The sequence below is a fragment of the Ursus americanus genome, chromosome 4, assembly GCF_024610735.1.
Source record: "Ursus americanus isolate L20-20 chromosome 4, mUrsAme1.1.p, whole genome shotgun sequence".
Classification (NCBI taxonomy): domain Eukaryota; kingdom Metazoa; phylum Chordata; class Mammalia; order Carnivora; family Ursidae; genus Ursus; species Ursus americanus.
Genome location: NC_142130.1, coordinates 5710031 through 5726365, shown reverse-complemented (window position 1 = coordinate 5726365; position 16335 = coordinate 5710031). Strand labels below are relative to the sequence as shown.

At 34.5% G+C, this 16335-nt stretch overlaps 1 protein-coding gene across 1 annotated transcript; it reads left to right on the top strand.

Moving 5' to 3' along the window:
* Positions 1–14037: 14037 nt before the first annotated feature.
* LOC148110184 (olfactory receptor 4N2-like) lies at positions 14038–14970 on the top strand. The gene has a single exon (XM_087861284.1). The coding sequence runs from the start codon at positions 14050–14052 to the stop codon at positions 14968–14970; it is 921 nt and encodes a 306-aa protein (XP_087717410.1). The 5' UTR covers positions 14038–14049.
* The last annotated feature ends 1365 nt before the right edge of the window (positions 14971–16335 follow it).

Below are 16335 nucleotides of genomic sequence, written 5' to 3'. Positions count from 1 at the left end.
TAGTAAGTGAAAAGGAAAATAGTTATATTTGTATGATATGAAAATAGTAAGTGAAGTATGATACGAAAATAGTAAGTGAAAAGAAAAGTAGTTATATTTGACATGTTAAAAAATATATGTGTAGTTAAAATGTAAAAAACTGATGAAAATCTGCCTGCCACATATGGATATGCAGATTATTTTCTGCGTAATTATAGAGGCTTGCTTGGAAATTGAATTGAATTCCTTCCTACCCCAGAATGGCACAAGGGAGAATCCATGCATAAAAATCATTAACTAAAAATTAATATAAATGATAAAAGATTAATTTATTTAATACACAAGTAACTTCCATAAATGAATATGAAACAATTACATACCCAGAAGGAAACTGGAAAGGGGCAATTGAAAGTAATAGATAACTAACAGGAAAAAATGGAAGAGCTTATAATTTTATTCTCAAAAACAAATCATAAGAATACAGAGCACTGATTGTGGTCAGCTTGTAGAATAATGTTGCTCATGTATTATCAACAACAGAAAAGTGAAAAATAAAAATCATACATTTCTATGAGGCTTCTAAAGAGGGGGTGGAGCAAGGAAGCCTTATTACTGAGCTCCAGAGAGGGACAAAGCCCATCTAGATGAGCAGAGAGTTATGGCAGTTTTTATATCTGTAGGCAAGTTATCTGGTCTGGATATGGGCACATGGAGCAGTTATGCTACCATAGATTGAGATATTTGGTAGAGGTGAGGAAAAAGGGCTAAGCCGTGGACAGACTGGAATCCAAAAAAGTCCCAAACACAAAAATAAATAGCTCACTTTTATAAATTTCTCCCCCAACAACCACTGATACCCATACCAGTAATTTTCTCAGAAAAGGGACACTGCAGGAAGAAATGAAAATCAGAAGGGATTTGTACTTTCCCAGCCATTATTGTAGTGCTTGGGTATTGATGTCTATAGAGTTGAATCATAAGGGAAACAAAAATATCTAGTGTGGCTCAAACTCCTCCTGGCTCCAAGTGTCAGCTCCAAGTGTCAGAAAAGACCTTGCTGGTAGTTGGCAGATGTTGGAGGTAAAACTAATCTGAGCTAAGTTCATTTTAATTAAAGATGATTCCAAGTCCCAGTTAAACTAGACCTATGAAGGAATCTGAAGATCAGATCCTCATTCTAACTTCTTTTTTATTTTTTAAAATACTTTCTTTATTTGTTTGTCAGAGAGAGAGAGAGAGCGTGAACACAACCAGGGGGAGCCACAAGCAGAGGGAGAGGGAGAAGCAGGCTCCCTGCTGAGCAAGGAGACCAATGCAGGACTCCATCCCAGGACCCCGGGATCCTGACCTGAGCTAAAGGCAAACACTTAACCAACTGAGCCACCCAGGTGTACCCTTATTCTAACTTCTGGACAGAGGAAGAGGATTGAAGTTTCTGAAGAATTAAGCAAAGTAAAATTAAATACTACTCTTCATCTTCCATTGAATTTTTATTGAAAGTATTAGGAATATAATAAAAAATCAGGAGCTATGCCAAGAAAATAAAACAAAGAAGAGTTATCTCATAATTAATAGAATTGATAGACAAAAACTACCAGATGAACCATATGTTGTAATTATCAGGCAAAGACTTTAGAAAACTACTATAAATATATCAAATAAGTGATAAATGGATAAATAGATGAGGATTTCAGGAGAAAAGTATGAACTTTAAATATAAATGGATATGCTAGATTTGAAAATAACTATGTTTGAAATTAAAAGAAATGCTTCAGATGAGATGAATGAACAGCACTGTGGACAATGTAGACAGAATGACTACTGATGGTGAGGACAGGTAATTAGAAATAACCCAAGCTGAAGTGCTGAGATAAAAGATTAAAAATATTAATAGTATTAATATACTTGGGCAATATCAAATAGTAAAACATATATGTAATCGGGATTCCAGAAGAGGAGAGAGAGAATGGGACAAGGAAAAGAAGTAACTGTCAAGAATTCTCAAAAACATTAACTCAGATATCCAAGAAACTCCACAAAATTCAAGCAGTATAAATACAAATAAGACCACAGTATAATATGTGCTAACCAAATATGAAAATAAAATCTTTTTTCTTTTTTTTTAAGATCTCATATTAGTTTATTTTGAGCAAGAGAGAGAGCACATGAGCAGGAAAGGGCTAAGGAAGAGAGAGAGAGAATCCCAAGCCGACTCCACACTGAGCATGGAGTCTGACTCAGGGCTCAATTCCACAACCCCGAGATCATGACCTGAGCCAAAATCCTAAGAGTCAGACGTTTAACCGACTGAGCCACCCAGGCACCCCTGAAAAGAAAATCTTAAAAGCAGTATAGAGAGAGAAAAAAAAAAAAAAAGACAGTTCAGAGGAGCAACAAGAATGGTGGTTGACATTTTATCGAAACAATGGACACCATGTCAGTGAAATACAATTTTTAAAATTCTTAAGAAAAACGAACTGTGGAGCTGGAATTCCATATCTAGTGAAAATAAACCAAAAAGAAAGGTGCGACAGGCATTTTAATATTCATAAAAGATGAGAATTTGTTGCTAGCAGACCTACATAAAAAAGTCATGCCAAAGGAAGTTCTTCAGGAAATTCTTCAACAGTAAAATATGTCAGATGGAAACCTGAATTAATGAGGAAGAATGAAAAGATCTGGAAATGGTAAATAAGTGTGTAAATATGGCAAAAGTCTATTTTTACCTTATATTATTTACTTTATAAGATACTTAGCTGCTTAAAAAATAATAAGGTATTATGGGGCTTATAACTTTTATAGAAGCAAAATATATGACAACAATAGCACAGAGGACTTAAAAGAGGATAAAATATATATATATATATACACTCTTCATGAAGTATCCTTGAATAAAAATTTGGAGTGGCTGGTAAGCTACAGATGAATATTATAATCACTAGAGCACCCCACACACAAAAATAATACATGGAGACTTTATTAGATAGTCTTTACAGGAGAGAAAATGGAATATTAAAAATATTCAATCCAAAAGAAGGAAAGAAATGCAAAGGAATGAAGAATAATGGGACAAATATAATGAACTCAAATATCAACAATAATTTTAAATGTAATGGACCAAACATACCAATTAAAAAAGATTTTCAGACTGTATAGAAGAACAAGATTCAAGTATATACTGTTTATAAGATATATCAATTCTTAAATATAAAGTCACAGATATGTTTTAAGTATGAGGGTGGAGAATGATATACCATATATGATGTTTAATTTTATGTGTCAACTGGCCATGGATCTTCAGATTAAACATTATTTCTGGTGTGTCTGTGATAGTGTTAACATGAGATTAGTATTTGAACTGGTGGACTCAGTGAAGTAGATTGCCCTTCCCAACATGGGTAGAGATCATTCAATCCGTTGAGGGCCTGAATAGCAAAAAACTCAGAGGATGGAGGAATTTGCTTTTTCTTCCTTGCTTCGCTGATTGAGCTGGTACATTTCAACTCATCTCTTCTAGTTCTTGGAATTTATGCCATCAGCTCCCCTGGTTCTCAGACCTTTGAACTTGGACTGAATGACATGGCTGGCTTTCCTGGGTCTTCATTTAGCAGATGGCAGATTGTAGGACTTCTCTACTTCCATAATCACATGAACCAATTCATCATAATAAACTGCATCCCTCCCACCTTCCCTCCCCCTCTCTTTCTCTCTCTTAATTATGTATCTATCCTACTGGTTCTGTTTCTCTGGAGAACCCAATATACCATGGAAACATTAACCATTTCATGGCATGGTTGTATTAATAACAAAGTAAACTTCAAGGACCTAGAGGTATTACTAGGTATTTATTACTAGGTATTTCATAGTGATAAAAATGTCAATTCATCAAGACATACAATCTTAAATGTGATTCCTCTAGTAGCAGAACTTCACAATTTATGCACGAATACAGACATATCTAAATACAGAAGTGGAGAACCCAAAAGCATGGATTGAGATTTTAATAACTTTTTTTGAAAATTGGTAGAACATGTGATAAAAAAATCAATAGGGTAATAGAAACTAAACAACTTAACCTAGTTGCTATTTATAGAGTATTACACTCAACAATTAAGAACACAAGTTTTTTCAGGTGCACACAAGACATTTGTCAAGATAGAGGATATGCTGGCACATAAAAAAGCCTCAGTATATTTCATACAAAATATATTTTCTGACCACAATGGAGTTGAATTTGAAATAATTAAGAAAAAAAAAAACTACGTATACTTGTGAATTAAGCCAGACACTTTAAGCCAGACACTTTTAAATAACTCAATGTGTACAAGATATTAGCAGATATTAGAAAATATCTTCCCTTTTATATTGTTTTTTTTTAAAGAGTTTGTTTAGAATTGGTATTATTTCTTCAAAAAATGTCTGATAGTTTTCACTAGAGGAGCCATCGGGGCCTGGAGTTTTTTTAAGGGAAGATGTTTAAGTACAAATTGAGTATCTTTAATAGATACACATTTATTCAATCTACTTCTTCTAGAATTAGCTTTGGCAGTTAATGTCGTTAGAATTTTGTTCATTCAATTAAGTTATCAGATTCATTGGCATAAATTGCTCATAATGTTTCCTTAATATTCTTTTAATTTTTGTAATACCTATAGTGATTGCCCCTCTTTTTGATTCCTGATATTGACATTTTTGTAACTTCTTTTTTTTTTCTTGACTAGTCTGGGTAAAGTTTTATGAATATTCTTGTTCTTTACAAAAAGAATAGCTTTTGGTTTTATTTATTTTTCTCTATTTTCTCAATTTCTTGTATTTTTTCTTGTATCTATGTTATTACATTCTTTCTTTCTTTGCATTTAATTTCCTGTTCTTTTTTCTAAAGTGGAAGATTAGATTATTGATTCAAACCCTTTGTTATAGGGGCGCCTGGGTGGCTTAGTCTTTAAGCGTCTGCCTTTGGCTCAGGGCGTGATCCCGGTGTTCTGAGATCCAGCCCCGCATAGGGCTCCTCTGCTGGAAGCCTGCTTCTTCCTCTCCCATTCCCCCTGCTTGTGTTCCCTCTCTCACTGGCTGTCTGTCTGTCAAATAAATAAAATCTTTAAAACAAAAACAAAAACAAAACCCTTTGCTATAAACCTTTAATATATTCAGTTGATGCTACACACTTCTCTCTAGCACTGCTTTATCTAAATCTTGCATATATTTAGAAATTGTGTTTTCATTTTCATTCAATTAAAACTATTTTCTAATCTCTTTGACTTTCTTACTCAAGGGGTTATTTAGAGTGTGTTTCTTTCTTGAATATTTGGGAATTAGCCTAATATATTTCTAGTTTAATTTCATTGTGGTCCAAGAACATATTTGATATGATTTCAGTTTTAAAAAAAATGTGTTGAAATTTGTTTTATATCCTAGAATAAAATCTATCAGATTAAGACCTGCCATGTTGAATGACATAATAAATTCTGAACTTTAAATGTAAGAGTATACTTTTGAAACTGAATTTACTCTGATGATGTATCTATAGGATATATAAACAACATGCTGAGACGTTGTAAATTTTATCAAGTCAGCTATATATATTCCTTACATACAGTGTGAAACAGCACTCTCATGGGTATTTCCTGAATTTCCTTTTGCTGAATTACAAACTTAATCAAATACAACTACTCTTAGCAATTACCTTGTTTTTCCAATCTTGTCTGTTACTATTTCTGCACATGCACAGTTCTGATTCTTTGATGCTTTTGCACTTTCCGTTCTCTCCTTTTACCACTCTCTAGTGAATATTTCAATCTAGACCCAGCTATAATGCTTCTTCCTTCTTGAAATATTTCTAATGCCCCACACTGTGTTCACTTCTCTTTGCTCTTATGATACCCTAAGCATTGTTCTTTAACAAAACATCTCACGATTATTTAAATTCTTGTGCATTATTCACAATTTTCTGTCTTCCTTGAGGTTAGTGTTTGTCTTATTTTTGTACTTCATCTCTGGCACATTGACTCACTCTGGTAGACTTTCCATAATGGTTGGAAGGAGAGAATGAGTAATTGAATATATTATTTTTTTACTGTAAAAAGCAGAATGGGTAATTTTGAAATGGGCAATATAGAGTTTTACATAATGTGATGTTAATAACAATAACAGTAATTTAAAAAAATGACTGGTAGAAAGGAATTGATGAGAAATATACACAGTAGGAGAAAGGCCAGAGAATGTATATAATATTCTGGAATATATTTTCCACATTTTTCAGCATGTAAAAACTTTAAAAAATATTCTAGAACCTATATTATACCTGAGCTTACATATTTTATATATCTAGTATTTTAAATACCTGTGAATGAAGTCTTGAATTGTATGCTGTTATTAAAATGTATTTAAATAATCCCCTATTTTGGGATGTTTACCACATTTGTTTATTAATAGGGAAAAATGTACAATCCATTTGCTTATGTATGCATAATACTCTTTGGAAGATACACAAAGAATAATAATATTAGGAATTTTGTGTGTATGGAAGTTATAGGTGGGGGACAAAGATGGGAAGGAATTTTCTCTGTATATAAATTTTTCACTCTCTTGGCACCCTGGCCTGTTTTCTCTTCCTCAGCACACCAGATCTTTCTTTTTGATGACTTCTCTCTAGAATGGCTTCTTTTCAACCTTCAGATCTCACTTTTACGAAACTGCCTCAGAAAGAACCTCCCTGACCATCTAAAATAGCAGTATTTTTCTCAAGATTTCTCCATCTAAAATAGCAGTATTTTTCTCAAGATTTCTCCAACAAACTGTAATATTTTCATTATCACACTCATTAGTATCTGATGTTCTTTTTCCTGCTTGTTTATTGTCTGTCTCCCTGTGGTAGAATGTAAAATTCCAAAGAACAGGGATGTTGTCTGTCTTGTCTCTACTGTATTCTGGACACTTAAAATACTACCTGGTTCATGGTAGACAGTAAGTGATTGTTGAATTGGGTATAGAATCGAAGGGAGTGTCAATAAACTCAGTAATAGAGATAAATTGTTCATATATTAATATTTTAAAAAAATCCAAAAATACCCCGGAGCTCCTGGGTGGCACAGTCAGTTGAGTGACCAACTCTTGGTTTCAGCTCAGGTCGTGATCTCAGGGTCATGAGATGGAGCCCTGTGTAGGGTGCTCGATGTGGAGTCTGCTTGAGGTTCTCTTTCCTTCTCCCTCTGCCCCTCCCGCTCATGCTCTCTCTCAAATAAATAAATCTTAAGACAAAACAAAACAAAAATGCCCCATCTATAGGTGGGATAACAGTCTGTGAAAGGTGGTATTATTTTCCAAATCCATGGAACATTTATAGATTGAAGCCAGCACTACAGCCTTAGCTTTTTACTTTCTATCTGGCAGTCTTTTCACTATAATGGGTTATTTTTGTGTATATGCTTTTTGATCAGTAAATCAACTATACAATATCTGAAGTCAATCTGAGAATACAACTTTTGAAAATGTGTTTGTTCATTTGTTTTTTCTCAGGTTGTAAATCTAACATGATAATGCTTTCCCAGCTGGGTTAAAAAGCCTCCATTCTGAGAATTAGTTTAGATCTTCAGCTTAATTTTATCTTACGTATTGGGGTGAATATTAAAAAGAGAGGAAGTCCCAGATTATAACTACAGAAAAATATCACATTTTTAGGAGTCTTTTGTGGCAGGATTCTAACCTACTCCATGATGGGGCTGTTACTCCACAATTCTATATTATTATGTATATAATTATATATTTATATTTATATAATTATATATTATATACAATTATATATGTAATTTATTTATATAATTATAACATATTATTATATGTAATATATAATTGCCTTTCCATTTATGTCTCCTTTCTCTGTTTTCCTGTTCTATATTGTGATCATCCTTTATCTCTTTTTTCTCTCCCCTTTTTCTACTTTTCACACTGTGGTTTTGAGCTGAAAATAGATTAGGACAAATACATATTTGATTATGAATTACAGTTCACAAAAATGTGTGTTCATTATTTCAACTGTAAAGTGACTCATAAACTCAGGTTTCCCTTTAATGCAAAATAATAAAAACAGATATAAAATATTAAGTTGCATTTAATTGCTCTGACCCTTAATTTATTTGAATAATCTTCAGTGGAAAAAACAAAAAGGTATTCGTTTTTGGTTTTGCTGAGCAGAGTAAAAGTGAGTAAACAACAAATACTGAGATCATGATATATCTTTTCACATCCTCTATGGGAAGTCACTTTCCCTTGAGTAAATGGTCTGTCTTACACCAAACAGTTCTTTCCTCTAAGAAGAATTATGCCTTCAAAGTCTTCACGAGCATTATGTCTTCATCACCAGCAGTATGCTGACTCTTACATACTCATTACTGACTTGGCCACATTATTTGATTTCAGAGCCAGATCATGGTGATGCTAGAGAATAAGTCAAGCACTTGCCTTGAGTGTAAAATCTAAGGGAGTGACAAAAATACCCCAATAACTTAGTGATAAAGAGAAACACTATTTTAGTGTTTTTAAAAATCAAAATTAATTTAAAAAATCCATGATGAACAAAATAAATGCCAAACTTTAAGTAAAGACAGGATCAGTAACTGTCATGCTGAACCATACTGGGAACTCCCGCAAAAGGAAATATCTGTAATTCTGATGTCTTCGTTTAAAATTTTGATTTTTCTGTTCACAATTTTCACATTAACTGTGATTTTTAAGATATTGCATTAAAATGTTATTTATCTTCATTATTAAGTTTTTTGGTACCCTGGTAATTTTTGTGCCTAAGGCAAATACCTCACTTTTCTCACCTTCTCATCCTGGCACTGCTTGCTTTTTTCATATATATATTAATCTTCTATCACTTATTTACATTTGGGGGGTTATTATAGGATTTAAATGAACTTTTCTTAACCTTCTATTTACTTTTGACCTAGTAAATATGCTTCCAAATAGGATTCTATTATTTCATTCACTGATAGGATTTTGGTTTTAGAATTCAGAATTAATCCAGTGTGGCATTATGTGACATATTTAAAAATATTTATCCCTTCCAAAGCGCTGGTATTTCACATTCTAATAGCTCCCTTTGGAAATATTCAATAGGGTTGTGGTAGTCTCAAGTCTCCAAAGCACTTTCTCCATTGCATCATAAAGAGTTAAAGAGGTTCCAAAATATAAGATCCCTATGTGAGAACAAATATTTGTGAACAGTAAGAATGGTCAATTAATGGGGTTTTTTGTTGTTGTGTTTTTTTCAGGGGAGGAAGTATGGCTACTTTGTGAGAATTACATAAAACCCCTGGAGACTGAAATTTCCAGGGCTGGGAGTAGGATTCATATTTACAAGAAACAAGGAGAGGACAATGGAGAAGATAATACAGCTATTCTACTGCTTTAACTGCTGCCTTGGAATACAATGGAATAGAGGTCAGAGTTTCAGTAGGAACAGCAGAGCCAAAGACCTAAATTCAGCAGTGTGGCATTTTCTTCCTTTCCCCTAAGAGATCTCTATATGTTCTTGATGCTTAGAATTACTTTACTGATGCTCAAAAACTTTTATTCTCTTATCATAAGTAAGTGAAATTATCAATAGCCTTCAGAGAATTGACATCTGGTGTTAAAACCAAGGAGCATACGAATGAATGATATGTTTTGTTGTCCTTATAAACTACAGATGAAAGGAAGGAAACTACAGAAAGTTAGGCTAAAGTCTCTAGAGAAAAACTTAACAGATTTTATCATTTTGCAGAAGATTAGCCCAGATATCTTAATTTCCATAACACAACATATTTGAGAGTTTCTTCTGTTGCCTCTGGTTCTATTATTCAAAACATAGGGCTTTGACAGAGAAAGCTGTAAAACTGAGAAAAGACTGATATATAAACAACTGACAGCATTGGCAATTTTACATGAAAAGCTTTACTGCACCACCCCAATTTCTTCTATTACTCACTCTGATTTTTGTGGCTACCATCACCCAGGGTTTACCCTACAGCCATTGACAAAGAATCTCATGGCAATATGTCCATTCAGTAGAGCTACCTCTTAATATCTATGTATTTGCAGGGTTAGCTTTGGTTTAAACATTCTTGAATAAGTTACTTATTATTGCCGTCACCCTTATATACCATGAGCCTTATATCCCTGTATGACAGAAAGAGTCAACACATTATTCTATGTGAAAGATGAAAAGCCAGCCTTCTGAAAGGTGGGTGACTTTCCCAGGGTCATACATTTACTGAATTGCTGAGCCAACACTCACTCATCCTAAAAAGGCATTAAAATCATATAAAAGGGTTCCAAACTAAGGATATTTCTACATTGTTAAATTGCCTAAAAAATTAGGGAATTTAGAAGTAATTTAACCATCTCGTTTTACTGACGGGTGAATTGCCTGGCTGAAGACCTATACATTTGTTTAGTGCTTTATATGTCCGCCATTACCATCAGTATCAATTACATCTTTGATCACGTTCTTCAGCTTGATCCACAGTTTTAAGAATATGTAAAACACCAATTTACACTTAAATAACTTACAAGCTTCAATCAATATGCTGACAGACATTACCTCAAATTTTGGAAACTTTGTTAAATATATTCATTTCACTAGAATGATACTGAGATTTGTTGAAAAAAGGTAAAGCATCTCATTTTATCAGGTTCACTTATGTGCAGAAAAAATATATATGAGTGAATGGGAAGTAATTAATGAGTGGTTCAGATTAATTAAACCACTCAAGAGAAAATAATTAGTATTTAAGAGTGACATAGACTTTATTTTGTAGACTGTTAAGAATGGATTACTCCTTCTGATACACGTATTTTCTTTTTGTAAGAATTCTAAATTTAATAATGGAAGAACTGCTAAATTTAATAATGGAAGAACTGCTACATCTGGTCAGTTCAAAGGTCCATCCTGTCAGGTGTCCAGTGTCCATGAACAGCTCTAAAGGACATCTGTCAGTGACCACTTATGTGATGTAATGAGGTATATAATAAACACTCAGATGATGGAATGAATGTTGAGACAAATGGCTGCCCAAATGTTGAAAAGTTAAGAAGCGAATAGAGAAGCTAATTTGGAAAGCCTGCAAAAAAAATTTTTTTTCATGTGTCTGTTGGTCACTTGTATGTCTTTGGAGAAGCGTCTGTTCATGCCTTCTGCCCATTTCTTGACTGGATGTTTTTGTTTCTTGGGTGTTGAGTTTGATGAGTTTTTTTAATAGATTTTGGATACTAGCCCTTTATTTGATAAGACATTTGCAAATATCTTCTCCCATTCAGTAGTTTTGTTGACTGTTTCCTTTGCTGTGCAAAAGTTTTTTACCTCGATGAAGTCCCAATAATTCATTTTTGATTTTGTTTCTTTTGCATTTGGAGATGTGTCTAGCTAGAAGTTGCTAAGGCTGTCAAAGAGGTTGCTACCTGTGTTCTCCTCTAGGATTATGATGGATTCCTGTCTCACATTTAGGTCTTTCATCCATTTTGAGTTTATTTTTATGTATGTATAGTGTAAGAAAGTGGTCCAGTTTCATTCTGCATGAAGAATGTCTGATTTTCCCAACTCCATTTGCTGAAAAGACTGTCTTTTTCCATTGAATATTCTTTCCTGCTTTGATGAAGATTAGTTGACCATAGAGTTGAGGGTCCATTTCTGGGTTTTCTATTTTGTTGCACTGATGTATATGTCTGTTTTTGTGTCAGTACCACACTGTCTTGATGACTGCAGCTTTGTAATACAGTTTGAAGTCTAGAATTCTGATGTCTCCAGTTTTGGTTCTTTTTCAACAACACTTTGTCTATTTGGGGTATTTTCTGGTTTCATACAAATTTTAGGATTGTTTGTTCTAGCCCTATGAAAAATGTTGATGGTATTTTATAGGGATTGCATTGAATGTGTAGATTGCTTTGGGTAGCATAGTTAAAATTTTGTGTAGGTCCCACTTTCCCTGTGTGTGGTGTTTGTGTATATGTATACTGTGTATATATACTGATTGATATGTTGAATAAGACCTTCATAAATTCTACCTTTGGCTGTAAGTAATACAATGGAAACCTATATATTATCCACTCAACTAGCTTCAGACATACTTAAAACAGATATTTTTAATGTTTCCTAAAATATGTATCCTAACAGTACACTATATAGACTTACTGCTTTGTTTTGGGTTTTGCTTTTCTATTTCTCTCCTCTTCTTTCTTTCCTTCATCCTTGTCTCTTCTAGTCTTTCTTTCTAATTACTGACCCATTAGCATTTTCTGGCAAAGATGTCCCCCTTTTTTGGCACTCCATATTCCACAGAACTTACTTAAAGCAACTGTGCTATTTAAATAGGATAGGGGAGCACTGGTATATGTCACATTATATTTTTCTGTAGATTAGCAATTTTCAAACTTTAAGAACATTTCATATCTGTGACAAAATTTTTTGAACATGTACCTTAAGTATATGCAGTTTATTTACAAAGTACATATATACCATTATACCAATATGTAAATACCAAAAAGTAGCATTTTGAAAAGAGTAAAATTAAAATGCAATATGTACATATGTGCATAATTATATGCTATATATATACATATATATATATATATATACACACTATTTTATGTTCACTCTTCAATGAATCTCATGTGTCCCTTCTGAAATGAGACCCCACTAAATAGCCTGAGCCTTAAGTCTGGATTTTCCCTCCAATAACTTAGCCTTAAGTCTGGATTTTCCCTCATCTTCTAATTCTAGGCTCCACAAAGGTGTGATTTTTAGACTAACAATATTATTTTTATTTAAGTACACAAAAAAAGGACATCCACTGATGAGAGTTGTGTTAGTAATTTCTTTATTTAAATGAAAAAGAACACACTTGCATTCTTCCACTACTTGTCAATCAGAACAAAAGAGAAAACTCATTCTAGACTTAGGTAACCACAGTTGCCTTAGTTTTCTTATATTTGAAAGGAATATATTAGACTATAGGATCTTTTTTGTTACTTCGACCTGTTCTATGCTATGATTTTATGCATTGACATAACTAATTTTTTAAAATGTTATATTTGCAAATTTTGTATTGTAGCATATTGTTTGTTGAAAGACTAAAGGCTCTCCACCCTTGGGTGTTATACGGGGATCAGAGAGAGAAGGAGACTGGGAGTATGTAAGAAGTGTTAATTAAGCTAGATGAACAACGTATGGAGTGGCTATATAAGTGGTATTTAACCAGGGACATAGCCAGGAAATTGCCTCTACGTTACATGAAAACTGGAGTTATCATTGGGATCCTGATGATCAGTTTGGAGTCAGGGTAATAGAAAGACACCAGACCAGAGGAGGGTAATGTAATAAGATAATTAATAAAAGAATACAGAGGGCAAGGCAGGGAGTGAGCAGGCAGGAACTAAGAATTCCACAGGAACTGAAAAAAGGAAATACTTAAGAAAAAAATTGGACTTGGTGAATGAAAAGAGGTGTAATTTCAAGAAAATAGCTAAGTCTCAAGCACAGTACAACAATAAAAATGCAAAGATCTTAAAAATTGGAGTTATGTTGTATCTCAATTAGGAACCTTCTCATATGACCCAGGAAGGTAGGAATCCCAACGTGTAGGATGCCAGATTCTTAGAGTGGAGAGCAGTTCTACAGAAGCGCATGGTTGGATGGGAATAAGAATTGTGGTATGAAAACAGTATTTTTGTTTGTTGGTTTGCTTGCTTTAAGTATGGAGTTAACAAAATGTTTGGAGTTTACCCAGGATGTTGGTGAGGGTTGAGACATGATTTTAGCTGATGTGACAAACATGTCAAAAAAAATTTTTTTAATAGAGGAAGGGGGATCAAGGGGGAAGGAGGGGCAGAGGGAGAATCTTAAGCAGGTTCCATGTCTGGGGCTCAACCTTACAACCCTGAGATCATGACCTGAGCCCATATCAAGAGTTGGATGCTTAACCGACTGAGCCCCCAGATATGTCAAATATTTTTAGTTGGAGAAGAATGAGGTTCTAGATGGAAGAAACAATAACAACAATCACTCTGCTTCTTGATGTACTGCAGGCAGAGGAGATGGAAAATGACAACAGCACAGTGGTGAAAGAATTCATCCTTCTTGGTCTGACCCAATCTCAAGATATTCAGCTCCTGGTCTTTGTTCTAATTTTAATTTTCTATCTCATCATCCTCCCTGGAAACTTCCTCATCATCCTCACCATCAGATCAGACCCTGGCCTCACAGCCCCCCTCTACTTCTTTCTGGGCAACTTGGCCTTCCTGGATGCATCCTATTCCTTCATTGTGGCTCCCAGGATGCTGGTGGACTTTCTTTCTGAGAAGGTAATCTCCTACAGGAGTTGCATCACTCAGCTCTTTTTCTTGCACTTCCTTGGAGGAGGGGAAGGATTACTCCTTGTTGTGATGGCCTTTGACCGCTACATTGCCATCTGTCGGCCTCTACACTATTCAACTGTCATGAACCCTAGAGCCTGCCATGCCTTGCTGTTGGCGCTGTGGCTTGGAGGCTTTATCCACTCCATTATCCAGGTGGCCTTCATCCTCCGCTTGCCCTTCTGTGGCCCAAACCAGCTGGATAACTTCTTCTGTGATGTGCCACAGGTCATCAAGCTGGCCTGCACAGACACTTTTGTGGTGGAGCTTCTGATGGTCTTCAACAGTGGTCTGATGACCCTTCTGTGCTTCCTGGGCCTTCTGGCCTCCTATGCGGTTTTCCTCTGCCGTGTATATGGGTCTTCCTCTGAGGGGAAGAGCAAGGCTGTTTCCACATGCACAACCCATATCATTGTTATATTTCTCATGTTTGGGCCTGGCATCTTCATCTATACTCGCCCCTTCAGAGCCTTCCCGGCTGACAAGGTTGTTTCTCTTTTTCACACAGTGATCTTTCCTTTGTTGAATCCTCTGATTTATACCCTTCGCAACCAGGAAGTAAAAGCTTCTATGAGGAGGCTGTTTAATCAGCATGTAGCCTAGTTAAAGGGAAAAAAAAGAATTAAAAAATCAAGACCAGAGAATTTTATCTGAAATTAATTTATCCATTTCCAAATACTGCGTTTATTGAACATTTTATCAGGACTATTTCAGGCACTGGGAGAAAGAGGTATTGAGACAGGTAAAGTCACTGCTCTCCTAAAGGTACAATCTGGTGGGAATAGACAGCCATTAAAGATAGAAAATGAACTGAATGGTTTCAAGAAGAGATACAGAAACTAAAGGATAACAAAAGTATAGATAAATAGATAAAAGAGAGTGTGGGGTGAGGGTAATAAGTCGACTTTCCATCTTAAACTAGGCTGTTCTTGTGGATGTGACATTTTGGCTGATAACTAGATGAACTAAACAGTCAACCATGCAAACATCTGGAGGTAGAGCATTCTAGACAGAGGAAACACGTAGTGCAAAAACCTGAAGATGGTGATTAACTTGGTATATTTGAAGAATACAACAAAGTTCAAATTGGCTGAGGTATAATAAGTGAATATGAAAAAGATTGAAAATACCAGGTAGTCTAACACATGAGTCTATGAAGTGAATATAAAGAGTCTGATTTTTTTTGTAATTAAAATAAGAAACCATTCTAAGGCTTTAAGCAGCAGGATGATTTATCACATGCAGTTTTATAAATGTCTTAGGGCTCTAAACTCAAGATTCTGTGCAGATATCAAGAGTTAAAAAATATCATTAAGAGGGAAATATATTTTGAAAGAAATTAAGCTGCCAAATTTTTTCCATAATTTGTTGAAGGCCAAAAAAAGCTGGTTATTTTCTTTAAAAAATATTTTTTGAGTATAGTTGTCACACAATGTTAAATTAGTTTCAGGTGTACAACACAGTAATTTAACATCTCTATATATTATACTATGTTCAACAGAAGTATAGCTACTGTCTGTCACCACACAACACTATTACAATACCATTGACTATGTTCCCTATGCTGTATGTTTTACTCCCTTGACTTACTCTTCCATAACTGGAAGCCTGTATCTCCCCTTCCCTTCATCCATTTTCCCCATCTTGCCACTGCCCTCCCCTCTGGGAACCATAGGTTTGTTCTCTGTATTTATAGGTCTGATTCTGTTTTTGTTTCTTTGTTTAGTATTCATTTGCTTTATTTTAGTTTGCACATATAAGTGAAATCATATGGTATTTGTCTTTATCTCTCTTTTTTTTTACTTATTTATTTAAATTCCAGTTTTTTAACATACAGTGTAATGTTAGTTTCAGGTGTACAATATAGTGATTCAGCACTTCCATAAAACACCCAGTGCTCATCACAAGTGCCCTCCTTAATCCCCATCACTTATTTAACCCATCCCTCTATCCATCTCCCTTTTGGTA